Source organism: Maniola hyperantus, chromosome 12, assembly GCF_902806685.2.
Source record: "Maniola hyperantus chromosome 12, iAphHyp1.2, whole genome shotgun sequence".
NCBI classification, from domain to species: domain Eukaryota; kingdom Metazoa; phylum Arthropoda; class Insecta; order Lepidoptera; family Nymphalidae; genus Maniola; species Maniola hyperantus.
The window spans coordinates 10,203,101-10,230,842 of NC_048547.1; the positions used below are offsets into that span (position 1 = coordinate 10,203,101).

The 27,742-nt window shown below is 37.6% G+C and overlaps 3 protein-coding genes across 9 annotated transcripts in view; 1 reads left to right on the forward strand and 2 right to left on the reverse strand.

The window, feature by feature from the left end:
* Efa6 (Exchange factor for Arf 6) overlaps nt 1-3,561 on the reverse strand; it is a 46,330-nt gene extending 42,769 nt beyond the window's left edge. For 5 of the 6 annotated variants that reach the window (XM_034974246.2, XM_034974243.2, XM_034974242.2 and 2 more), the window contains exon 1: nt 3,264-3,561. In XM_034974246.2, the coding sequence (XP_034830137.1) occupies nt 3,264-3,398 (135 nt within the window). In that variant the 5' untranslated portion in view covers nt 3,399-3,561. The remainder of the gene's footprint in view (nt 1-3,263) is intronic. The other variant, XM_069502268.1, reaches the window with a different exon arrangement.
* Nucleotides 3,562-4,060: 499 nt separating this feature from the next.
* On the forward strand, nt 4,061-8,847 carry Cisd2 (CDGSH iron sulfur domain 2). Its single transcript, XM_034973635.2, has 3 exons — nt 4,061-4,323; nt 5,759-5,967; nt 7,195-8,847. Exons 1-3 carry the CDS (start codon nt 4,227-4,229, stop codon nt 7,285-7,287), a joined length of 399 nt encoding a protein of 132 aa, XP_034829526.1. The 5' UTR covers nt 4,061-4,226; the 3' UTR covers nt 7,288-8,847.
* Nucleotides 8,848-8,930: 83 nt separating this feature from the next.
* LOC117987339 (uncharacterized) lies at nt 8,931-27,618 on the reverse strand. Of its 2 annotated transcripts, XM_034974340.2 has the most exons (7): nt 27,337-27,618; nt 25,206-25,262; nt 14,698-14,863; nt 13,502-13,638; nt 13,084-13,237; nt 10,748-10,814; nt 8,931-9,798 (listed from the first exon to the last, which is right to left on the reverse strand). In XM_034974340.2, exons 1-7 carry the CDS (start codon nt 27,578-27,580, stop codon nt 9,793-9,795), a joined length of 831 nt encoding a protein of 276 aa, XP_034830231.1. In that variant the 5' UTR covers nt 27,581-27,618; the 3' UTR covers nt 8,931-9,792. The 2 variants fall into 2 exon arrangements, with proteins under 2 accessions (XP_034830231.1, XP_069358387.1); XM_069502286.1 differs by lacking the exons at nt 25,206-25,262; nt 27,337-27,618 and adding an exon at nt 22,437-22,479 and having other exon boundaries at nt 8,935-9,798.
* Nucleotides 27,619-27,742: the final 124 nt, after the last annotated feature.

Consider the following 27,742-nt stretch of genomic DNA (forward strand, 5'->3'; position numbering starts at 1 on the left):
TATTTTAATTTGACTTAAGTGTGAACGTAATCATAATATTATTATCTTATTTATTTTATCACGCTCATCAAGTCTCGGCACAGCTGTTGTTGCTAGTTAAATATGAAACCACGGTGCAAATTTCGTAGCATTGATAATTAACCACTTTTATCTGCTTTTTAGTTCTAAACAAGGAAGGTGAAATTTCACATAGTGTGATAAAACTAAAAAAAACTAATTAACTACTACTTCTAACAGACTAGTTTTGTGAATCTTAATTTGCAAAACGTATTATACGTTCACGAGTCCAACATTCCCGTAATACATACCTACGTTTCATCAATGCTTAAATGTGAAAGCTAACTCTGCATTAGACTTGTAATGGGCTATCAATCACATTCAACTCCTAACAAGTAGACAATGAATTCAACTTGATATATCCCCGCCTTGATTTCTTTACCAAATAGTATAAATCCACAATCGATAAGCAGAATCAGATAAGAGAACATTATTTTCAATTCCATACATGAAGGTAATAAGTAAGGATAGGTTTGTTAATTGATTTTATTAAGTTTATAACTATTGGAAACGGCCAGACAACTTAAGTATAACATAATATTATTATTGTGCTTTAATAAGGTAAAGGAAGGAGGACAGAAACCACAAAAACAAGGCCATTGGACCATTTGCTATATCAATACTTAAAATCTATCAAAATCATCGAGATATTCAAAATGGTAGGTACTAAGCCTACAGATGTCGACGCTGACAGAACTTTTTAGCTTAACGCAACTTTATAGCGCACCCGATGCTGCTGCTGGACGTACTCTTCAGTAACTAATAAAAATACTCGTCTTGCGCTTCGTGTGGATTTTGCAGTCGTGTGCGATCTAACGCTGGCCATACACGATCAAAACCGTCAAGTTTGCAGCAGACTTATGACTCCGAACCACGCTGCACGCAGCAGTGCTGCCGCAACAGTGCTGTCACCTTGCTGCCTAGCTCGGAATGTAATGTCATATATAAGCTTATAGAGATTGTATGGGGACCAGTAGTGCCGCGACAGGACTGTGACAGCTGATGACAGCACTGTTGCGGCAGCGCTGCTGCGTGCAGCCTGGTTCGGAATCATACCTTAAACGTGACGGTGTACATGGCTATTAGTGTACATGACAAGTCGACTTGTAAGTTCAACTTGTCGACGTGAGGTAGGGCAAACTCTGCCTTGAGACATGATCTCGAAAACTTCTAAGATGATTTTCGTGAACTTTTCGATGAAATATCGTAATACTGTTAACTATAGAATTATAATACTAGGGGCTACTGATGATAAGTTATCAACTGCGCAATTAATACTTTAGTGAAGAAAATTATATAATACTAGCTTATGCTCGCGACTTCGTCCGCGTGACTACATAAATATCAAACCGCTATTTCACTTCCTTATGGGTTGAATTTTCAAAAATCCTTTCTTAGCGGATGCCTACGTCATAATAGCTATCTGCAATCTGCATGCCAAATTTCAGCCCGATCCATCCAGTAGTTCGAGCTGTCCGTTGATAGATCAGTCAGTTAGTCAGTCAGTCAGTCGCCTTTTCCTTTTATATATATTTAGATAGATGTACCTAATGGATTGTGTTGAATCAAAGGGTCAAGTATTTAAGCGGCGTCGTAGGCTATCGTCGTCGTATAATATTTTAATCATATTACATAAACTATGTACGACATTTAAAGGTTCCATTTTCATGGTAAACCACAACAGCTTAACCAAAAAGGAAACCTCATTAAAATTTCATACCTGCATAAATAACCATCGAATGTACAGTGCTATGTAAATAATTATTGTATGCATCATCATCATCATCATCAGCCTGTGGACGTCCACTGTTGTACATAAGCCTTCCCTAAAGAGTGCCACCACGCCCGATCCTCAGCCTTCCTCATCCAGCCACTTCCCGCCAGCCTCTTTATATCGTCACTCCATCGCGATTGCGATCCATTGTATGCATCAGGACCCTTATTATAAATGCGAAAGTGTCCTTTTTATCCCAGAAAGTCAAAGGATTCCCACGGGATTTTTAAAAAACCTAATTCCATGCGGACAAAGTCACAGGCATCAGCTAGTGTAAAATAACAGAAGCAGAAACTGGTTTATTGACTCATTCACTTGACACAACTGAACCACATACATCACTATTATTTTAAATATGGTATCATTATTTTACAATTCGACATTAGTTAATGTCAATACGTGTTCTAATTGTTTAATTAAAAATTGGACTATAGGTGGCATGTGAGTGGAATCATGATACAAGCAGGGCATTAGCCAGTTTTGTATAAACAAGGTTACTTCACTTCTAAAGGTACATAATTTAAATATATAAAAGGAAAATCTGACTGACTGATCTATCAACACACATCCCAAACTACTGGACGGATCGGGCTAAAATTTGGCATGCATATAGCTATTATGGTGACCCCTAAGGAGGTAAAATAGGAGGTTGAAATTCATGTAGTCCACACATATGAAGTTGCAAGCATAAGCTAGTATTATATAAAAAGACAAGTTGACTGAATGACTGACTGATTGATCTATCAACACACAGCTCAAAATACAAGACGGATTGGGCTGAAATTTTGGCATGCAGCTATTTGGCAGAAGCTATAATGACGCAGACATCCACTAAAGGATTTTTGAAAAGTCAAGCCCTAAAGATGTAAAATAGGGGTTTGAAATATGTGTAGTCCACACAGTGTCGCGGGAAGAAGCTAGTACAATCTAAATTATATAAAATGAAAAGGTGACTGACTGATCTATCAATGCACAGCTCAAAGTACTGGACGGATTGGGCTTAAATTGGGCTTGCTTGCTATTATGATGCAGACATTTGCTAAGAAAGGAAATTCAACCCAATGGTGGAAAAACAGTGGTTTGAAATTTGTGTAGTCCAGTAGATGAAGTCGCGGGCATAAGTAATTTGATTTGATTTGTTGATTTTTAATTTTTTTTCATACTTGTTGTTAATCTGTTAAAAAATGTGGTGTTAGTTGAGATACCTACATGCTACATCTATGTTGTTCTCTCAATATCTTAGCCTACTAAATATTGTGTGAATGTATCATGAACAAATAAGGTTAAAAAGCAAAAAACTACTTTGATCTTACACTGAATTATAGTTGAGTTGCAAGTTGTACGATCTACAGTATGTTTAAAATATATTCAGGAATTTATGATGTTGCTTTCGAGACAAGCATTTTTATGTAGATAGCAATAAGTATCTTACCTCACCACTGCGAGCTGCAGGAGAATTTTCTTCGATTTCGTAAATAATATGTGGCAAACCGGCTTCACCGAGCAAAGAAAATCCAAAACCCAAGTTGTCACAACGATTCAGGACCACAAGTCTTTCGTCAGCCATATTCAGTATACAGCAGCATTGGTTAATATCCTACGAAGGATTTCACATCTACCACTTTTGAACTTTTAATAAGGGACTAATGTAATGAATATTACTCAATTAAACCGATGAAAAGATTCATAATTAAAACGTACGATAGCAAACGCACCCTGCAAAACGAAGACAGAAATACAGATAATATTTCAGCAGATGCATGCAGGGAAGCTTTTTTTTCACTTGATTCTTTACAGATAAAAAAAGTAAACAGTTGTTTTTTCTGTGTCTAAATTAAACTGTGGCATAGTTAGCTTGAAGTTAACCCAAGGCCTTAAAAGACTGATATCCAGGGCCGTAGAATAAAAAAATAAAAAAAAAGAAGTTAACCTATAGTTAACCCAAGCTAACCACAGTGGCCCGTGCAGTGGCCATGGCCAACAAACCACAAAACAAAGCCAAAAGTTATTTTGAGTTCCGTTACTCCGTTTTGGCAAGAAATTCATGACATTGCACTAGTCTCACATGGTCTCACTAATTAAACTACCAGGCTCAAAAGAGCTAGAACTAGAACTCAGAGCCGTAAAACTAGTTTAAAAAAATCACTGACCTGTCGTCTCGTCCATAGATTATCTACTATATACTAGAGGTCTCGTCTGAAAAAAAGGTGGAAAACTTATCTATGGGAAAACTGGAAAACATCTGTGCTGGAAAACACAAGGAGGAAATTGTTAAAACTTCTGCTTCTGCTTCAGTACTTATTAAAACTATTCGTCACGTTTCTTACAACCAGTTACAACTTATAAATTACAAATTAGCTCTGTTGTTGTGTAACCCGTGTGAAATCGAGCAATTATGTATTTTGTGTCAAACATTGTAAAAGTTACCATACCTAACTATTTGGCCAGCTTACCAATTCCCGATTCCTTCGGGGGTTGGTTTAGACTTGGATGTGAGTTATTTTCACATATATATTACCACTATTCTTTGCACTGCATCTTTTAAAATGCATACTGACCAAACTCAATTGCATCCATTTATTGTACTTAATAATTTTATAATAGGTAGTTAGGTTATTTTTAACCTTTCTGCTAAGTTCTGTGTAATTGTAAAATTTTCTTATTGTCCTAAGTAAATAATGTAAGTTTCATATGATAAAAGAGTAATAACATATTTTATGTAAGTAAATTTGCACAATTTGTCATTATATCATAAACTAACAATATAAGAATCAAGGCTGTTGACATACTTACTCAACTAATTATGGTGTTATATTCTCACTGTAAGTTATAACTTACAATGCTGCATTTATGAATATTTGATAACATGCAATGTTCACAAACATTTGTAAAATTTTTGTTGGTGAATAAAAAATCTTGTGAGATTAAACTTATGATAATCATCATAGTATTAATGTTTATAAATCTTAAATATTTATGTCATTTAAACTTTGGAACTGGTAAGACTGGCTGTATCAGAATTTTTGACTTTCAGTCTCAACTCGCTTGTCACCAATGACGGAAATCTCTTATGACCCTTTTACTTAAGTCAGCTGGCTGCAGGTCATTATTAGTTTGATGTTTCTGGTATCTGCTGTTACCAAATCAAACCAAAAAACAAAACCTATTTATAGGATCGAGGACCCTATCACCAGACGGTCCCCTGTTGGTGTCCACTTAGCGCACCACTTTTAAAGAAACCATAAAAATAGAATTATTAGAACACTTACATAAAAAATAAACCGGCCAAGTGCAAATCTGACTCGCGCACTGAGGGTTCCGCACTACAATCGTATTTTATCGACTTTTGAACAATAAATTAAAAACTATTATGCCTATCTATAAATAAATAAAAATCTTTTTGAGAATGTAAGTAAAGCCCTTTCATATGATACCCCACTTGGCATAGAACAATCTTACTTTGAAAGTTGAAAATAGTTATTGTTAGTTAGTATAGTTATTTGTTCATGAACATCTTTTAATTTTTGTTCTTGTGATGTTACCACAAATTCACACTTTTTAGATTTTTCCCCTCATGTCCTACCTTGTAGGTAAGACCTACCTTCCTGCCTAATTTCATGATTCTAGGTCAACGGGAAGTACCCTGTAGGTTTCTTGACAGACAGACAACAAAGTGATCCTATAAGGGTTCTGTTTTCATTTTGAGGTACGGAAGCCTAAAAACGCATCTCTGCCCCAACTTGAATGTCTTATCAGTACACAAAGCGACAAAAAAGTCTATTGCGCCCAAGCTTCTTCAAAAACATTACAAACCAGTTTGTCTGTCTTGTCTTCTGTTTCACTTTCAAACACACATACAGCAGACCGATTTTATTCTATGTGATGATTGATGAATGATGGTGAAGTAAAACCTGTTATTAATTACAGTTAAGGATTGGTTAGCCTTAATCCCCCCGACTTTGGCTGTTGGTGGCATATCCTACTACTCATACATAACAATCAAGAAAGCCAATGATGCAGATAAGGGACTGGTTAACCCTGGCATCAGAAAGGATATCAATAAAGTGGTGGACTTCATTGACATTGAGGACATAACTGAGAAGGCATCTCTGTGTAGATGCTGGAGGAGTAAGAATGTGAGTACAGTTCCTCATACCATTGATATTTAACACAAGGAGATAGGTAATATATATATTATATATATATAATTATATATATAACTTGACTAAGCGAACTCGGCACTTGATTAGAATGCGGCCGCCTTCCTTTTTATACTTTAATAATACTTTTAAGAACTGTCATTCATACTTTGATTTTATCATATAAGTATATTTTTAATTTTTGCCAACCCTATCAGAAATCTGCGTGACGTAATGTACTCTAGTTGGCTTAGTCGAGTAGTATTATAAAATGTGTATCTATAACTATCACAAATCAAGCCAGCAAAGCACAATAAAGTTTTATTGTAAGCCTTGAATAAGGACTTCATGCAGGCAAATCTGTAAAGGTGTAGGAAATTATCACAATATACACTATGCTGTGAAGTGATACATTCTTATCAGTACAGATATTTACAGCTGCCTGTAGGATGTTTGAGTGTGAAACTAATTACCTTTAGTATAACTACATCACATAATTTTCTGGGTCAACACAACACATTGCAGAATATTAGCTACAAGAACCTCTAAGTAAAGTAGGTACATGGCAGATAATAATGTACATCAGCCTTTAGAAAGAGATAGCGGTTTTGTAGAGCATTGTCTTGCCTGTAGGATGTTTGAGTGTAAAACTAATTATAGTAATTACCTATTATATAAGTACATCACATGATTTTCTGTGTCAACACATTGCAGAATAGTAGCTACAAGAACCTCTAAGTACAGTACGTGGCAGAAAATAATGTACATCGACCTTTAGAAAGAGATAGCGGTTTTGTAGAGCATTGTCTCTGTCGTTGAGATCATTGAGACCGACAAAACGTCACATAGTGTGACACAGACAAAACTACAAAGCCGAAATGTCTTTCTAAAAGTCGATAGAAATTATTTTCTACCGCGTGCGTTAATAGTTGGCTTTACACTACACGCTCTTTCGCTCAGATTAAACACGAGAAAGCTTGCATGCGCCAATCGCGAATAATTATTATTAAATAACCAAATTTTTGACTGCTAAAGCAATCGCGCGCGATTTTCCGCGGATTTTAATCCGAGAGGATACAGTGCTTGTATAAAGGCTAATCGCGCGCAATTCACTCATTTACCTAGTGGTAATTATTTCATTATGTCTGGAGTCTGGACCATAACTAACTTGCACAGAATGTTTGCATCAAGTATACTTAGCTATACCTATTTTTTTTATTTCAGTGGCCGTACTGCGATGGCAGCCATGGGGCCCATAACAAGGAAACAGGAGACAACACTGGTCCAGTGGTTGTTAGACATAAGGAGAACAAGTAAAACACCATAAGCGACAGACTACGGCCAGTAGGTTTTGAAATGGATCTTTAGAGCATGAAAAATCATTTTTACTGTGCCCTAGTGCTGACATAGGTGAAGGCTAATTTCAGGTTTAATTATAATAATATTATGGGAATTGCGATATTAATGTCTATTATTATTTTGTTCAAACCATTGATGGTTCAAACACATCATAAGTATATCATACAGGAAAAATAAAGTGACTTATCTAACTTGACATTAAATATTATTATTTTGAAAGTCAAGTCAAAGTTTGATAGTAATAAAAACAAAAACTATCACCATTTATCTCCATAACTAGCTATTGCCCGCGACTTCGTACGCGTGGATTTAGGTTTTTAAAAATCCCGTGGGAACTCTTTGATTTTTCGTGATAAAAAGTAGCCTATCTCACTCTCCACGTCTTAAACTATAACCATGCTTCGTTGCGACATGATTGAAGGACAAACCAACCAACCAATAAACCAACAAACAAACACACTTTCGCATTTATAATATGGGTAGTGATAATGTTCTTAAAGTAGATAAGGTAAGCTTGGCTTGTTATATGTATTGTATAGCATATTATGCAGTACTGAGTTACAGTCAAATATGAAATATTGTTTATATGATCCATTAAAAGTCCTTCTGGCCGACTACTAACCTCTGTGTAGTTACTTAAAAAGGTGATAAATTGTGATTAGAATAGACTATAAGTACACTTGACATTATTATCGAATAGATGCTGTAATATCTTGTAAAATGATCGCACATCTTATTGCACCAAACGCGACGCCCCTGCGTCGGTCGGCGCGGTCGGCAACGCGTAGCTGGTCGACACGTTGCTATCAGCGAAGGCTCTTTATAGTCTCGCTCCGATCTTCGCTAAGTACAGTCACAAATATGTAAAACCAAGTTTACTTATATTCTTTTTCATTTTGTGAATACATTGTGGCTAATTCCATTGTACACAATCTCTAAACTAAACTTAATGGCACGTCTAAATCTATTTCATAATGTTGCTTGCGGAAAAGGATGGCAGTAAATTTAGACCTGTTAATTTAGTTTAGTTTAGAGATTGTGTACAAAAGAATCGGCCCCATTATCACTTTAAGCCTTCATTTATACATATTTATGCTTAGGCATACAATTGGTCGGTGGCATCCCATAAACATTTTCTCAATCAGACTTCGTCAATGAGTTCTTGGGTAACATATTATTATAACTGCCTTACATCCACGTCCTTCGCGTATGACTCGTTCGGAGTGGATAAAATATGAGCGATCAACATTAATGGTCACAGCTACTCCTCTTCTATAAAAAGTGTCAATGTTCAAGTTTGTTTTAGTCGCTAAATTAAAAAAAAATGATCAAAAGTAGTATTTTAATAAGTGAATTTATATTATGTAGTGAAAGTTAACACGTAAGATAATGGTTTTCATTTTACAATGTTTACAATTTTTTTGAAACTATTGTTTTATTTTTATTGTTTGTTTAGGATTGTTGTTACAGGTTTTAAATGGACAATGGTAAATAAAATTTGCATTTCTATCGCTTTTATTCAATATTTTTCTTTTACAAAATAAAAATTCATACACACTTTCCCTTAGCATTTATTACATCACAGACACAACATATTGTTCTAAATTAAATATAAATTATGTTAGTACCTCATGCCAATAAAGGCATAAAATACATTACTGTGATGTAGTGTCGTGACGCGACAAAAAGCTGTAGGCGTTCCGGCGCGCTTCCGTTTGTATATTGTCGTACCAGATTGCGTCGCGACACTACAACACGGTAATGTGTCTGCAGCTTAAGGGCGCATTCAAATTGGCACCGCGGCTACAGCGCTGCGGCCACACTGCTTTGTAAATCTATATAATTTCGATCGATGAACTGATGCGCGGCCGCAGCGTGGGTGTAGCGCTGCAGTTGCGCGGTTTTATTTATATGGATTTACGAAGCAGCGCGGCCGTAGCGCTGCAGCCGCGCGGCACTTTGCGGCTTTGATGACGCCCATACTTCATAGTTTTAGGATGACTAATTTGTGATTATTTAAAAATAATGGCACAGGCATTCTTTGCCTTTTATTAGATTATATTGGAAAAATAGACATTGTAAAGCACTTAGGTACATAAGGACTTAGCAAATGAATTTTATTTAAAAAAATCAGATCAAACCAATAGGTAGTAATATATAATCCTAAAATTATTTCTCGTAATTACATAGTTTATTAGCTCAGTAGAATTATTATTAGACTTTTCTTACAAAATTATACATATTTTTCTGTAAATGATCGCAACCCTTGATCTTAAATCAAATATAATTATTTAATAAATAAGTATATTGAATAGTTATCACACAACCGATGCAAGATTTGTAGCTAGATATTCTGATATGAGATAATTTTATTACGTCTAAGCAGTATTATGATCAAATTCAGTCTTGATATTACTTTATCGCAGAATTTTCAAGTGCTTCATTCCAAAATACAGGATGTCTTCACAACTGTAAAAACAAAACAATACATATACAATATTACAGAAGCCAGCAGGAAATATTGTACATCGATCTTTAGAAAGAGGTTTCGGTCTCTGTCACTCATACCTATGTGACTATGTGTTTGTCGGTCTCAACGACAGAAACAACCCTCTACGAAACCGCTGTCTCTTTCTAAAGGTAGATGTACAAAATTATCTGTCGCGTACTGTAAAACGTTGCGAAACTGCACAGCAACATACTGCGCTGCTGACTTAATGATCCAAAGAGGATCTTGGCCTCTGACACTAAGAGCCCTCGCCCATGGCGACTTTTTGTAGCGATGCTGTCGCGCGTTTACTAAACACACGCCAGCATCACTACTAACGCGTGAATAGAGAACCAAGCATCAGTGCAACATTTTTTTCTCGTTTGCATCGAGACGGAAGCGCGACAGTATCGCGTTTGCATCGCGACTGAATCTAAGACCGTGGGCGAGGGCACACAGCTAGCGACTGCTTCGCGACTGTATCGATGCGGAAGCGCGACAGCATCGCTACTGTATCGCTACAAAAAGTCGCCGTGGGCGAGGGCTCTTAAAGCTGCCCCATATATGTACCTACCTTCCTGCATCGCTACACGCCAGTCGGAGTCTTCTGAAGCTCTCAAGGGCTTGCAATTAGTTCATATGATACCCCACTTGGTATATCAATCTTATATTGAAAGTTTAAAATACTAATTACTGTTCATGAACACATTTAATTTTTTTGTGATGTAACCACAATTTCACGGTTTTCGAATTTTTAACCTACCAAATTTCATGATTTTATGTCGACGGGGGGAAGTCCCCTATAGGTTTCTTGACAGACACGACAGACAGAAAGACAACGAAGTGATCCTATAAGGGTTCCTTTTTCCTTTTGAGGTACGGAACCATAAAAATTGTGAGTTGTAGCCAAAAAACATGGTATTATTTTACCTCGATTCTAGTTTCTGCGATAGCCTCTTCGTTCCGCAAGAGTTCATGTTTAAGGCCATTTTTCTTTCTGGAAATAAATAAATGTTTTATGTCATTAACTAGCTTATGCTCGCGACTTCGTCTGATCGTCGATTATCTGATAAACCGCTAGATGCATATGGCTAAGTAATTATTAAGTACCTAGGTAGTTGGTCTCATGGCGGGAAAATACCTTTCGGTAATAGAGGTAGGTAAGTATCTACCTATTAGGAGACAATTTTAACTCCACTTTACGATGATAAAAATAGCTGGGGCATTTATAGGGATAAAAATAATGGGCAAGCCTAAAAAAAATGCTTTTTAAAACTTTCATCTACCAGATGTACCTACAACCCATATATATTTTGTCCCTTTTGTTGAAATCGGTTGAGTACCTACTTAGTACAGTACGCGGCAAATAGTAATGTACATCGGCCTTTAGAATGACTTCAGCTTTGTAGAGCGTTGTCTCTCTCACTCATACCTATATGACGTTTTGTCGGTCTCAACGACAGGGGCAACGCTATACAAATCTGCTATCTAATTCTAAAGGTCGATGTACATTACTTTCGGCCGCGTGCTGTACCTATTTTGTTCAGGCGTAGAAATGTAACAAACAGACACGTTTCGTATAATAGTTACCTATTAAGAACAGGCGCCGACTATGATTCATGTCTGTTTTATCAAAATCAATACAGTACCTACAGTACCTATGTACCTAATCAATAGGTACTCATTTATAATAATGCGAAAGTTTGTGTATTTGTTGGTTTGGCCTTTAATCACGTCGCAACGGAGCAACGAATCGACGCAATTTTTAGCACATTTTAGCATGGGTATAATTAAAGACCAAGAGTTCCCACGGGATTTTAAGAAAACCTAAAAACACGCGGATGAAGTCTCGGGCATCATCTAGCCGTTTATAAAAAGTTGAAATATTGAGTCAATACTGTAAGGTACTCAACCACCGCCGTAATTCAAAAATGTATTCGTGAGAGTAAAGTCAAAAAAGGAAGAATAAACACCCGTCTGGAGGTTTACGTTCTCATTCGGGCGCTCCACAATGCGTTTCCGTCTCACTTGACCGCTTCCTACGCGCTCGCAGGAACAGCGTGTATCAAGTTACCTCTCAAGTCTCACAATTTAAAGCCCTGGTCAGTCACAACGCGACAGCGACGCGCGATTTCAATGTGCCCAACGCGTAATCTAAGGGCGCCTTCAAATTAGTCGCAAAGTGCCACGCAGACGCAGCGCTGCGGCCGCGCTGCTTTGTAAATCCATATAATGTTCACTTTTCATTAAGTTGAAATTAATAAAAATTAAATAATTTCAGTCGATTAACTGACGTGCAGTCACGCGTTTTTATTTATATGGATTTACAAAGCAACTCTACTAAGAAGATATATAGTAGTAGTATAGAAGTGGAATCACGATTCACGGATTTCTGTGCGCACCGCATTGTGAACGCATTGATACATTTTATTTTACTACCAAGTTGGCTCCGAACTTGGGCACGTTTCTACCGAGTGCTGTGTATGACCAAGCCTTTAAACCGAGCTATGGCTTCGTGTTCATCGAGAAGCCACTAAATAAACGTTGATCGTTACTCAAAAGCGTACTTAATAACAAAACTGTAAATAATACTATGGACTTCAACGTTTATGGGAACCCCTGCGGTGATTTACAACATTGCCCTTTTATTAGGTAGATAGATACTTACCACCTACCTTCAAACGAAACGTTACGATCACGAATCAGAAATCAATAAATTATTTATGATCAAAGCTTCTAAGGATCAAAGAAGTTGGGCATGGCATGGAGTTCCATTAGGTTTTATTATAGACTCAGATTATAGGTAAGTTTTACAGTCTTGATAGAAGTTCCTAAATATTTTCCCAAGAAAAGTTCTACCTTTAATTGATACCTTTAATACTTTATTAATTTAATACCTTTTGATTAATGGAAAGGAGTCACGACCCTAAGAATAAAGGAATACGATGCAGGAGATCCAATCAAAGCCGTATATGCGATCACCACGATGCGATGTGCAAGTAACGCGATCATGATACCCGCAGCTGAGATGATGGACTCTCCACTCGCAGTCTTAAACTGCAACTGCTGCTGCTGGGAACTTGCGAGCTCATTCTACTGTACTATAGAATGTACTTACCGTGTTACCTTAGCCGTGTAAGGGAGCGCGACAATGCTGCGACCATAACGCCCGCAGCCAATTAGATGAGCTCGCTAATCGCTGCCTCGGATTGCAGTCGCTGGGAGTCTTTGCGGACTAGTTCTACTGTACTATAGAATGTACTTACAAGTATATCCGTCTCCAGACAATGAGAGTCGTGTAAGCGAGCGCGACGATGCTGCAAGTGACTGCGACCATAATGCCCGCAGCCAACCCGATGGGCTCGCCACTCGCTGCCTCGGATTGCATCCGCTGGGAGTCTTTGCGGACTGGTTCCTCAGCTGTATTTATAAAAAAATTAAGAATTTAGAATTCAGTGTTTGAATGCCCTGTAGGTCAAATTAGAAAAGATTTGGAAGATTATCAAAATTGGAAAAGCTAAAATTTACGAACCCTACGATACGATCATATAAAATAGCTGCATGCAAGTTTCCTTGTTTTCATGCGTGTCTTTAGGATTTTTATCCTACCTAACTAAGCTGATGAACTTGAAAACTCCAACAAAAAATCCTCAAGTCTTGTTGTAAAGTTATTAAATCTTTTACCTTGAAGGAATTCCGCTTGCGAGTCAGGAATAATTGGAACAGCTACTTTTCCTTCTTCCGCGTCTTGGGGGAATGTGAGTAGATCTATGCGGTCCTGACTTTCGTCCTTCGAGTGGAGCATGTCGAATACTTCGGACCTGACAAGTATAACAAAAATTTAACAAAATTCTTACCTAATTAAACATTGAAAGTTTAGCATAGCAAGTTTAGTTTAAAATAGTAGTTTGAAATAAGCTTGACCTTCGTAAAATGTCCTAAATATTTTACCTAACTGACCTAACTGAGTATAGATTGCCTATCCTGAGGTTTTTCTCGCAGTTACATAGCCAAGTACTTAATTAATAGTTACCCATACGTGACTATAGTCGGTTAATTTTGGTCAACCATTTGTAAGTAAATGATTGTACCTAACTGATATCTCGTGTGGGTGTATTGTGTTCGCTTCGTGTGAAATGATGGTGGCTTTATATTATACCGCTATGTTGTAGGCAGTGATTTCAACTTAACAATACTTTAAACACAAATTCGATGGTTAAGTAATGTGAGTGGTTTTAAAAGCTAACGGTCTATCTAATTATAATAATTCTCGGCCCCTGGAAGTCGAGAAGGTCACGCATGCTGTCTACGTTGAATGTTGATCAGTGATTTACTGATGTTGATGGTCTACAAAATTTTCAAGAGATTTTATTTGAATTTTAACGACCCGGTGTGCAGCGCGTACTGTGACTAGTGTGGTAAGAGGTAGGTATCAAGGTCGATTCTCGGCAGGGTAATTTTAAGGGATTTATGCATATAGTTTTGCCACAAATTTCGTGTGGTGGGGTTTAGGCCGCGGCTAGTCCACCCTAGCAGTAAAGACGTCATACCGCCAAGTGAGTATAGCGATTAGCGTCTGTCTTTCGATAGGATTACTCAAGGATTACCTACTCGAGCTTGCGCGGCAGTCACCAGCACACAGCATACACTCTTCCAACTTTCGTGACTTCTTCTGAGCGAATTGTTTGTTTTTTGCAACTCCTCCTTGGCGCCGCGTCGCGAGCAGAGGCCCATTGAAAAACGATCTCAGACGGGTTTGAAATTAGGCGGGCATACTCCGACTTAACACCGAACACGTGTCAGCCATCAGACTTTTCTATTAGGTAAAATCTTCTTTTATTCTAGAACATTAATCTCATATTGTAGAATTTAAATCTCACCTGCTAACTCCATCTTTATCGTCCACCAGGAGCTTCAGAAGAGTGGCATTGGCTTCTAAAGTCTTGTACCGACTGTTGTCCTCTACCTCTTTTAACATGCTAGGCGGTGTGTTGTCTTGTGTCCTCGTGTCTTGGACCAAACTCTGACTGTGGCAGGATCCGATACCTAGAACAACAGAAAACGAAGTAAGCGACATTGACTTATTTTTCTTTCGGTTGTCTCGGTGGTCTCCATTTTCTCATTCTTCCATATTTTGTCTACAGGGCGGCTATCAATAAGTAGGTACTTTACTACTTACCTACTCATAAAAAGAAAAGTCCTGGCTTAGACGCTAACTGACTCATCAGAGCCCAAACCCTTGCACCCTTGCAGTAAGCTTAAATTTTTCCCTTTATAGGTAGCTACCTACCTAATTTATATCGAAGCAAGAACTGGCAGAGCGAAGCATTTAGTTAAACTATACAGAAGAGCTGAGGATAAGATAAGTAGAGTAATGAATGTATACCATGACCAGTTAATAATACCTAAGAGTACAATTTTAATAAAGACGACAGATTTGTTTATTTGTTCGCACTTAACCGATAAACTCTGAAACTATACTGAACCAATTTTAATAATTCTTTCACCATTATAAAGCTGTTTTATTCAATTTTCGCCTGAGCGAAGCCGGGTGGATCAGCTAATAAATAAGAAAGGCCGCGATAGTGTTATGTAGTTCACGACAGGTCGAGATGGCAATCGGGGCGGGGACACCCCGCACACCCACACAGCCCCCGCGCCAACCCAGTGCGGAATAGCGCGCGTGACGTGCGGCTGTGCGGGGCGTCCCCCCGCCTCATACCACGATTGCCATTTTTTACCTGATGCGTACTATATTAGTAACTAAGCAAAATGTGTGGTCAAAAATTCCAGTATGACCATATTATGACGTAGGTACATAGATATAACGTCACTTGGTTGTGATTTTTCTGAGAAAAGTAATTAAGATTACTCATTATTTTATCCTTATCTAGTTGTAATAAATAAGGTCTTTTATTACAATTTGTTACAGTCTGGCGCGTTTAGCGTACCTAACCTACCTAATACTTCCTAAAATTTATAAACTGCATAGAAATCCAGAGTGATAAGTATAATTTTATTATTATCTGCCTACTACATACTTATATTTTTGTTTCTATAAACGTATCAGGAAGCTGTTATCACTAGACTAGGTGTATATTTATTCGAAATAGATAACATGATAAATGCAGACATCTTTGTGGCATAGAGAACCACTTAACTTATCCTAAAGTAAATATGTTTTGGTGATGAACCAACCGAATATTTCAATTAGTGGGTCACACTTATACTATTGACGGAGTGCTTTTAACGGTTGTTACCTTCCTAAAAGTTAAAACACTACGTTCTTAAAGTTTACGAAAACTCCATAATTTACATCATCATCATGATCAATCCATCACCCGCCCCCTACTGGGCACGGGTCTCCTTTCAGGATGAGAAGGTTTTAGATCATAGTCTGCCACGCTGGCCCAGTGCGGATTGGCAGACTTTACAGAATTTTATCCTTATATAACACAGGCAGCACCTAGGTACTATAGGTACCTATCTGGTAAGATTTGGATAGATACCCAGGTTATATAGGTACCTACCTCAGCAGTTAAAAAAGACATCGAGATTATATCTACTCGTTATATTCAAATGTAACAATTATTCGTGATAAACTCGGCAATTCTTACAGTGGGTCAGACTTTAATGTCCATATAACGGTTTTTCAAACCCGGTTCTTGGATCTTACGAAATTTCCTTATTATGTCTCATCACGGCATAATCCAAATATTAAAATGCGAAAGTATGTATGTAACATAGGATATCATTATCATTAAAAAATCAAAAGGGATTTTAAAAATTTCAAGACCTCAATATTCCAACGGTTACGTGGGCGTACCCTACTTACTAAAATTCGAAAAGAAGTAAGTTCAAATCCTACTTGTAAACGATTATGGGAAGCTGGAAGAAATCTCTGTTTAGAGATAAGCATTTCCAATGTAACTTAATTTATTATTACTTTGTAACTACAATTTTGGTACATGATTTTGATACCTATCCACAGAACAAATTAGTAAGCTGACTCCCAATTCCGTGATTGTATCTCTCATATCCTAACACAAGATTTACACCTTTGTTCTTTTAACATGTCTAATGTTTTTAGTTAATGGATCACTTCGTTGTCTGTATGTCTGTCTGGTGTGTCTGTCAAGAAACCTATAGGGTATACTTCCCGTTGACCTAAAACCATGAAATTTGGTAGGTAGTTAGGTCCTATAACACATACCTATAACCTATAAGGGTAAAAACCCGAAAACCGTGAATTAGTTACATCACAAAAAAAAATGTGTTCATGAACAAATAAATTAGTATGTTCAACTTTCAAAGTAAGATTAATATACTAAGTGGGGTACCTATCATAATATTATGAAAGGGCTTTCCCTGTATATTCTTAAACAGATTTTAATTTTTTTATGCATAGTCGTTTTTGATTTAGTACAGACCTACTTATCGAGCAAAATATCGAAAAAATACGACTGTATTACGGAACCCTCGGTGCGCGAGTCTGACTCGCACTAGACAGGTTTTAAAGTAGATGGGTAAATTCATCGAAGGTATTTACTACAAGCTCAAATTGAGGTTTAGAGAAATGACTTATTTCAATTTGCAATTTCTTAGGTAGGTGCTTACATACTCCAAATTGAGATACGGTAACCTCCATAATTCAAAGTGAAAGCAATTTATGCTAGACATAGCACTTGTGACTTTTATATTTATTGCTGCCTATGCGGTTGTAGTCTGTACACCAGAGATAATATTATTGTGCGTGGATAATAATTAAAGACGAGCTGGAAAAATACCTTTTTTTCCAGCTCGTCTTTTTTCCAGGGGGGGGATACCCGATCTCTTTGTCTAGTGTGAGAAGTTTCACTTGCAAATTGTGGAACCAACTCCCTTCAGCGGTGTTTACTGTTTCCTCTGGATTTTAACATGAGGTTATTCAAGGATTGAATCAACAAATTCTTGAAAAGTAGACAACGCATTGACAGTTCTTCTGTTGCTGAAAATATTCATGGACGGTGGTAATAACTTAACACCAGGTGACTCGTCTCCCTTCCTCCCTCCTTCCCTAGGGAAAAATCCCTCTCTACCTATCCTCGCTGGTGGAAGTACAACCTTAAGAATTAAGCCATGTCACGTCGTGTTATATTAATGCGTGTTTAGAGCTAATTGGTCACGCAAGTGTGTAAGGTCTGTGTTACCCGTAATTTGTGCTGTCGTTACTGATTACCAAGTAGGAGACAGTTTCCGTGACTCGTTATTCATTACCTGGCACCATTTCTACCTGTTCCAGCTAATAACTCGCCATATATAGACTAACTTAAACTAAGTAAATACATAATATTCGCTGCTCGTTTTCTAGATATTAAACAAAATCGGTTAAGTACCATCGTCCAAGAAATATATATTTTTTTTTAATTTTCATGGCGGTCATTTTGAAATTCTTATTACCTATTTGTTGTCATAGCGGCAATAGAAATTCACATTCTATTACGGTTCACGAGATACAGCCCACTGACAGACGGACAGTGGAGTCTTGCTAATAGGGTTCCGTTGGCACCCTTCGGGTACGGAACCCTAACAATAGGTATGTAGAACATCAACATAATTTTCAGTCGTACTTATTTATGTAAGGATATTATTATACCAGTAGTGTAGGTACTAGGTAGCCATCAATACAATAGGTACAGTCTTACAGCTGTGGTCACTGCGAAATGCACGAGTGCGGAGGGAAAAGTGTGGCTTTATCTTTGTGTGGATTTTATTTAGCTGTTCACGAGTGTTGAAGCCTTCAGGCAGACAGCTAAAGGCTGGGACAGGATTGCTCCTTTCTTACCAATGTCATAGGATAATAAAGTGCTTGTTAGTTGTAGGTAGATAACAACCAAGTGTGACTGTTTACGTCTAGTTATTTGTACACGACGTAGAACAAAGCAAGCTATCGACGCAGACTGTAGAGCTTTGTTCTTTAGGAGGTGAACGTAAATGGCGATCTTGCGTTATGTTGCAACTTGTATTGCATCCCGTTGTTCGCAGTTCGCACGACACAGCTGCCGGAAGAGCGGGCGGCCATTGCTCAGCAGTTTCCGCGCAATCTGATAGTGATCACTTGCCCATTCTTAAGATGCTATTTTATTGCGTTGTGTTTTAGATATATTTCATACTAGCTTATGCTCGCGACTTCGTCTGCGTGGGCAACATAAATTTCAAACCCCTATTTCACCCCATTAAGGCAGTGGTCCGACCGCCGAGGATGAACGAGAAACGAGTAGAACTAGAAACTATAAACGAGTTGGCCATCAGCGGGAAGCGAGTGTGTAGTTTCGATAGTTTTGTCGCCGGGCTATAAGCGAGTGTGCAAGTGCGACGAGCGATTACTCGCGCCATTCGCAGTATGCATCTCTTTCGTTTACACGGAATGTACATTTATTGTGCGTTTCCCACGTTTCCCACGTTTATAACCACGCGAAGGGCAGCCCAGCAGAATGCCGTAGGTACCTACATGTTCAAGCGAATGAGTAAACCTCGGAGCAAACTAACAGGTTTTCTTAAAACAAATATGAAAAGACCTTATAGATAGAACGTAGCACTTGGAAACATTTTCCTTATCCGGCTGTGAATTAAAGTGGCCAATTATCACAATTGCCTAAACACATAGGCTTTATCCCGGAAAATCAAAGAGTTCCTGCGGAATTTTGAAAAATGTAAATCCACGCGGACGTAGTCGCGGGCATCAGCTAGTTATATTTATTATAATTTCTATTATAGTGTTTTTACCTACACTTCAAGCTAGTTATCTGGATAAATAAACGGCACACAAAATCACGTTTTGTTGTATGGGAGCCCCCTTTCATATTTATTTTATTCTTTTTTTAGTATTTGTTGTTATAGCCGATATAGCGACAACAGAAATACATCATATTCTGTGAAATTTTCAACATGAGTTCATGAGATATGACCACCGACGCGGACGGACAGACAGACGGACGGACGCGCGGTCCTGTATTACCCTTTGGGTAGGGATCCCTAAAAATGCACTTAGCTACCTAATGTGTTCATACAAATTATACTTTTTGAAAAACCGAGTAAACATCGCAAACAAAATTATCCATTTACTTACCTACCAGAGCTAAACAGAATCTACGTACGTAAAAGAATTCTATGCTATGTAGGTAGACCTATAATAATAATTTATCAATTAATATGTTACATACATAGGTATTATGTAGATAGAGAACGTGGATATAGGTATACATTTGTATGTATATCTATTATATTGACATCGAAAGTGGTTAAGATTTCTCGTCGCGCCAATGACATTCTGTCATTGCGTCGCGCCAACATTTTTTTCCACTTAAACTAACCAGAGTTGGACTTCAGTAAGAGTAACCATACTTGCATATTTCCAGGATAAGTTTGGATATGCAACCGGTATTCTATTTCTTCAAAAATAGAAGCATTTGATGTGTAGAAGTAGGGAAAATTAAATTCTACGATATCAATACTTATAATAAAACTGTAACAGGTCAAATTCTGTACATTGAAGATATTTTGAAATTTTTTTTTCGAGGGCACTCTATAATCGATACTGAACCCAAAACTGTAATTTTTTTCATTTTTGTCTGTCTGTCTGTCTGTCTGTCTGTATCACGGCCGCGCATCACGCTGAAACTACTGAATGGATTCCAATGAAACTTGGTACGATTTGAGGTCATACTATGAGGAAGAATATAGGATACTTTTTATCCCGAAATTCAGCATGGTTCCCGTAGGAGAGGGGATGAAAGTTAAAATGTATACTGAGTTGTAATTCATTAACGCGTCGTCCGATTTCATTCATTCTTTTTTTGTTCGAAAGGGGATATTTCAAAGATGTTCCGTAAATATTTCAAGGTCATCGGTTTTTAACCGATTGTCAAAAAGGAGGTGATTCTTTTTTCTACATCGATTTTTTCGAGGTTTCTGGACCGATTTGCAAATTTTTTTTAAATCAACAAAAAAGTTTTCGTGATGGTCACATAAAAAATTCTGGATTCAACTCCTTAATCCTGATGCTGCAGGGTTACTGCCCGCCTGAGTTATCAAGATTCAGGAAGTGTTCATAGTGAATTCATATTGTAGGTACCAAGCAACGACTTTATTCTCAGACTTCAAGTCCCAACTCTTCAACCCTGATGATGTAGGGTACAGCACTCCTAAACTATAATGTTTCAGTAACTCCGGATGATGCAAAATTAATTTAGGTACCAAGCATAGGCTACATCATTGAACTTCGGATCCTTACTCCTCAATCCTGATGCTGCAAAGTACTAAAGTCCTAAATCATGGAGATTTTAGAATTTCTGATAGTGAATTGATATTTTAGGTATCAAGCAACGGCTTCACGATGACACTCCCAGTCCGAAATACTCCACCCGAGCGAAGCCGGGGCGGGTCAGCTAGTGATAAATATGCGTAAAAAAGATTTTTTTTCTTCTTTGTTGCTTTATTTTATAATTTGTGATTTTCGACTTTCAGCCATTGACTTACTTATTTTGACTATATCCATTAATTCAGAAGTAATAAGGCTTTGACAGACAGACGGACAAGTGCACCCAAGTAGCCTCGGAGAGCTCGCTTCGCTCTGTTCAAAGTTGTGTGGATCGTACCTATCTATGTTTTATTGAGAAAGCTTTGCGCGTGTCCTGTATGAGTTCAATAAATTATGGTTATTGCAGTTGTAGTTAATGTAATATGTATGAGAGCTCACGTGATAAGGAGAAAGGTATTTCATGTTGCAAACAATAATGACTGATTGGTCTTTTAGATTGTGAATCAGATAACTGGGAGAGTGTAGGTAGTTTTAAAATACCGTGAATAATGACGATATTTTTTTAGAAGAATGTACCATGCATGTGCATTGACTTATATATTACTTCGTAATGGACAGGGCTATTGAACAAACAAAATGCCACCGACTCAGTGGTGTGACGCAACCTCAGTGACGTCTGGATTTCAAACGGGTCGTTCATTAGTATGAGGTGGCGCTGATTTATTTGGTTCCAAAACCGTGAAAAATTTTGTTTCGCTTGACCATATCTTGTCATTTATATCGATGGTACCTAGTCAAATAATAAAGACCTCCGATAATTTCAAAATAAGATAGCATTTAGACTAAATGCTAGGTATTTTATATTTTACTTCAATTTATGTGCTTCAAACATAATTTTGTAATAAATTATGGAGGTAGAAAATAAACTTACGTATACTTAATTCAAACACTTTTTAAACTCCTATTTTGCCATTTTGGGTGTTGTATTTTCAAAATCTTTAGATCAGCCTTTACGGGGTTTATGTAAACATAACTAGAGCTTACTTATTACACCATCAACAGCCATATCCATTCAAGTCTTTTTTTGAGCTTCATACAAGCAGGTTTTTTGAATCAGCATTGCTCCATAACGCAACCAAATTTTTGTTAAGTTTTTACATAATTTGCACGTGTAAGGCTAGCACTTACTTTCTACATGAGCAACAGCCATTTTTCTCGTCATTTTTATTTTTGCATGTACTTTGGAAGGGCATAACTCGAAAACGCAACCGAATCGTGATCAGTCCTTATATGGTTTGCATGAGCACAACTAGTACTTACTTTCTATACCATCACCCGCCATATCCATATTATCATGTAATTTTTGGTAACGATAACACGTCTTTCAGGCGCCATAAATACGTGTGGCAACCACTCTGGGCCGGCAGAGTAGCATATTTGTCTTCCGAGAGTTGTCCTCTATCCTGTGAACCCAACAAAATCCATATCGGTGATGGTTACCAAATTTGTTGTGACCCCCTAATCTATACGAGATGTTAATGCATGTCTATAAATTAATTAGAAACTTATTGACAACATCGTGTTTTCTTGGTCACGAATAAGTACTTATTTAGAACGCCGCTGTCGGAGCCTCGCGTCTGTTACGTGATACGAACCACTATACAGGCTGATATCGCGAAAATTGGGAAAATTTCTTGTCTTTTATAACTCATTTTATTATTAGGTAGGTAAGAATTAAAGGTGTTAGCTGCACTGACGATTCAAAAATACCTACTTGTAAAAGTTTAATTGAATAAAAATATTTTTATTTTTAAAGTTAGCACATAATTTTAAAATTCTCAACTCAATTTTTAAAAAACCTTTCTGTAATCTGTACTTCCAGAGAAAAAAGGAACCCTTAGAAGAAGTACCCTGTACCCTATAAGTTTTGATTCTCTTGACCGGTCTTCGCAGACAGACTGGCAGGCAGACAACGAAGTGATCCTGGGGTTCCTTTTTTTAAAAGCTTTTATTTAACTTGCAATGTATATTACTTACTATGTCCTACCTATGTTTGTTCGGGTGGAATCTTGCAACTCAATTTTGAAGCAGCATAATATCTTCAACTGATTGAGCTGAAATTTTGTATACATGTTTATTTGGATGACAATGCATATTTTCTCTGGAGATACGGAACCCTATAAACGGCCTAGTCGATTAATAGCCGATAAAACAGGCTGTTTATCTGCAACCCTGTATAAGCCAGTCTTTGGAACGCCTGGTCACGTTTTCAAAGGTAAAGTTATACGCAGCCATTGCATCGGAAAGGTCACCCTAAGGTAAAATATGGCGACTCTCAAGTCTCATTCATTCGCCGCGTCTCCGTTATCCGTATGAGTCACACATACGCAGAAAACTCCATACTACAGACTAAATAGCACTTACGCAGTAGATATTAATCATCGCAAATAAGGCTTAACTTCCGAATATATTATTTACTTTACTATCCTACTACAACGATCAATAAACAAGAATAGGTACCCAATAAATTATTGTCGAAACTGGACAGAGAGTTACCAATAATTTTCATTACTAGAGGGAAATGTCCCACAAAATGACTTTGACTTAGGTAATCAATCTAAAAATGTATGGATTGATCGAACTTTTTGCCATTCAGTAGCTGGACTATTTTCACCTGTATGTTTTTTAAAGAATATAAGCCATGTTAATCATGACTTATATTCCTCTTTCCCCTCCAACTAAGCGTAAAGCTTGTGTTAGGAGTACCACAACGAGGAGGAGGACCACATACAGTGCAACGGGGGGTTTTAGCCGCCGACCTTTTGGAATCTTAACCGGCGCGGCACGGCGTTACCAGTTTATGGCGATTTCCAGTAAGTCGATTTTGTGTATTCATTCTTTGTTTATAAAAATTAATATTTCATCACGGTACGGTATAGTTTCAAAGAAATATTAACGGCATTAATATTATAAACGTAAATTTATTATATCAATGTTTAAATTTTGCAATATGAAAAAAAGGTGAGAAAAACAGACTTAAGTACTTAGGTACTGCCTAACGTGAAACATATTTATTTTGTAGTAGCACTGATTAATTATGTAAAACTAAACTACCTAAGTATTACTAATATCTATTTAAAAATTTAAGGAGTCCTAGGCCCTCTTTGTAATCATTAGGTTGCAGATGGGGAGTAGCGTTTTTTGACAGCTGATGTATGAGAATTATGCCTCCCACTAGGGGTAAATTCCTCCAACATCAATGGTGTCTCCAGTATTCGGTAGTGTGACTACTCTGTACACTAAAGTATACTTATATTATATACTTACCTATATACTCTCTAAGACGAAACAGTATGAATCACGTCCACGATCTCACCTGGTTCTAGGAATGGAACATTGTGGTATTGTGATTGTGATTATAATTAAAATGCAATTAGATTGTACCGGTGACCCGCGGTGAATGATGATATCGGCGCGGTGTCGGAAAATTGTTTGTTCACGGGATGTGATGTAACTAATGAATAATTAAAGGAAAATCTGTGAATGCTCGGAATAAATAATTTGTGACTTGGAAAATTATTGTACCTATCTACACCGGTAACTTTAAGATAACACAGTGTTTGTTACAAATTGCAATGTAAAGTTATGAGTTGATGACTTTTCATTTAGTTTTCATCAGTCTCTGTACGCTCTAGCCGTCCAGCGCAGTTCATAAAAATCGTATAGGAACCTAAACCCATACTAGGCAATACCTACCTATAGCCATAGGAGACCATGCGGGAAAGTATCTATCTTTAAATCCAATTTCGATGAAAGTTACAGAGACAGTTTGCATTCCGCAGACGAACGACTATTTTATCCCGGAAAATCGGTCTTTGCGCGGGACTTTTTAAAAACCTACGCGCAAAAAGTTGCGGACTTGACAACTAAGTAGATAGGTTACTGGTAATGGGTATGCCGGAAGATTCGAGTTCCTTCTCAGTCGAAACGCGTAGTATGCTGTATGTCTAACTCTAAACGGTAAAGACACTAGTCATTAAAACACCATTACAACAATGGGGTCAAATACTTTAGTTTTATCAGTCTTACCTAACGCAGCCACGATCACCAAACACAAGAACTGGTATTGCACCATTGTCGCCGGGCCTGAGAACAATGAATATCCATTATGACAGGGTTACGATGAAAGTGGGTAGATATTAATGAAACAATTTGGATTACGTTTGCAAAATACAACAATAATAGCATAAATAAGTAGGTTTAAATTATCAAGTTACTTAATCACTCTTTTCCAAAATTGCAAAAACGCGTAACCGCCGCACATTACCTCTATAGTATAGTTTCATAGTGTGTCCTATGCGCAGCGCAGTGCATAGTCAGCTAAAGACTGTAGGCATAGGTAATGTACGTTGCGGAATAATTTCTTAAAATTTGATACACATATTTAGACCTATTATATTTTATAGAATCCATGTTATAACTAAGTATGTTTCTTTATATATATACCTACATGGATACAATCCTGCGACAGGTTGAGATGGCAATCGGGGTACGTCAACTGCGCTTGCCCGTACCGGGGTAGCGCGGAAGCTGTGCGGGTGTGCGGGGCGTTTCCTCCTCGATTGTGATCTCGACTTGTCGCGTACTATAATATGTATTTTTATATCTACTCGTATCTTCACTACTTTGTTTAACACCGAACTTATTTTAATAAACTATTATTACGTAGGTACTTTATTATTTTCAACATTTATTCAAGTAGAAAGTCGGTTTACCTTTTAATTATATTAATGTAAATATTTTGACTATGTGTGTACTACTATACCTACCAACCAATGTCTTAAGAAAAAAATCATACCTATTCATTTTCAGTTAATAAATTATCAAAATAATATCTATGAGGTCATCGTTTAAATTGTATACCTACATTCAACGCTTATCAGCAGCTATCACTATTATATTATTCATAAATAAATATCAATATCTAGCAATAATATTATAAGTAGGTAGGTACTCTTCTATACCTACACTTCTATTATTTGGCTGTCTAATAATGTGGTATTTCGCAGTCGCACATATCTACCACAGGATTAAATAAACACTTTCTATCTCAAAATCGGTCCACTATAGAACGCGAGATATACTTAAGTGCCAAACAAGGAAAAGCAAGTTTTATAGGCGAAGGGAGAACAGATAGGTATATAAGTACTTATACTTCTTAAAACTGTATAAAATTAATAAAATAATTAATTTCCCCTCTCAGCTGGAAACTTCCCCGGCGCAGAGGTGAGCGCTTTGGCTCTATAAGCGGGACGTTCCTGGGTTCTCGGGTCTGGTGGGAGGCTTCGGTCGTAGCTAGTTACCAACCTACCGTCAAAACCGTGCCGCCAAGTGATTTTTCTGATACAATGCGCCGAAGAAACCGGTAAGAGGTAGGTATGTATGGGTTTAATAAAACTGCCATTATCCCGTCCAAGTTCCAAGTTAGCCCACTTCCAACTTGACTGCATCATTCATCCTTTACCACCCCCGCCCGCCAGTGAGATGGCTGTCAAGGGCTAACTTGTAAATAAACACAAAAAGAAAAATCATAGAAGAGCGAGCTGGACTCGCACAAAAAGATTTCCGTACCATCTGACAGACAGAGGGATGCCGTTGGCACCCATCGGGTGCGGGACCATGAAATGAATCTTTGATACGCGAACTTGCGTTGTAAAAATAATTTTATTGTAGAGTCCATTTTTAAAGGAGTATATTATTTTGTAAAAAAACCAGCCAAGTGCAAGTCAGACTCGCGCACCGAGGGTTCCGTACTAAAGTAGAATTTTTTAAACATTTGGGATTTGTTATATGGGAGCCGCCTTAAATAAATTTTTATCCTGTTTTTTAGTATTTGTTGTTATAGTAGCAACAGAAATACAATTTGTGAAAATTTCAACTGTCTAACTACTAATCACGGTTCATGAGATACAGCCTGGTGACAGACAGACAGACGGACGGACAGCGAGTCTTAGTAATAGCGTCCCGTTTAATCTTTGGGTACGGAACTCAAAAAAATAACAAGAGAAACAAAGAACAATATTATAGCTTAATTTAATCAGTATTTATCTAAGTAAACAGGTTCCACACACTTATATCACTTATTAATTGATAACAAGACCAGGAGTTTTTATTAACTACTTATATCCGTTTAAAATTGAAATATACGACAAGTTCTTACCAGGCTGGTATCGCGTATTTTTGCGATAAAGAGAAACCAGTTTCCGAACAGGACGATGTTCTAAAAATACCAGGACTCGCCGGGATCCGACTCCTGCGTTCACTTTGCAACTCAATTTATTTTCATTTGTTCTGTCACTTATTCCGAGTTTGTGAAACTGTCCGAGAGCCGAGTCACTGCCCACTGGTGCGCGATACGTGCGCAAGCAACTAAGTCGAGGGGCATTCTGCGTCCGCGCACCCATCGACGAACCGCGAAATGCCGCTGACCTTTCCTTGTTCAGGAAACTGGAAATCCACGAAAAATTGTAGATGCGGCATTCTCATCCATCAATGAAGACTTCACGTTAATGTACTGCGGTTCCGGATTCTGTGACTCACCGATTTACTGGTTTGCTTCATAATAA

Bases quoted from the DNA above. Each gene is read 5' to 3' on its own strand.
- LOC117987339 (XM_034974340.2), bottom strand. From the start codon at position 27,580: ATGGGTGCGCGGACGCAGAATGCCCCTCGACTTAGTTGCTTGCGCACG. The intron at 25,263-27,336 runs GTAAGAACTTGT...CATTGTTCTCAG, and splicing joins AAATACGCGATACCAGCCTG to GCCCGGCGACAATGGTGCAA. The intron at 13,238-13,501 runs GTAAAAGATTTA...TTATAAATACAG, and splicing joins GCAAGCGGAATTCCTTCAAG to CTGAGGAACCAGTCCGCAAA.
- Cisd2 (XM_034973635.2), top strand. From the start codon at position 4,227: ATGTATTTTGTGTCAAACATTGTAAAAGTTACCATACCTAACTATTTG. The intron at 4,324-5,758 runs GTGAGTTATTTT...TATTAATTACAG, and splicing joins GGGTTGGTTTAGACTTGGAT to TTAAGGATTGGTTAGCCTTA. The intron at 5,968-7,194 runs GTGAGTACAGTT...TTTTTATTTCAG, and splicing joins GATGCTGGAGGAGTAAGAAT to TGGCCGTACTGCGATGGCAG.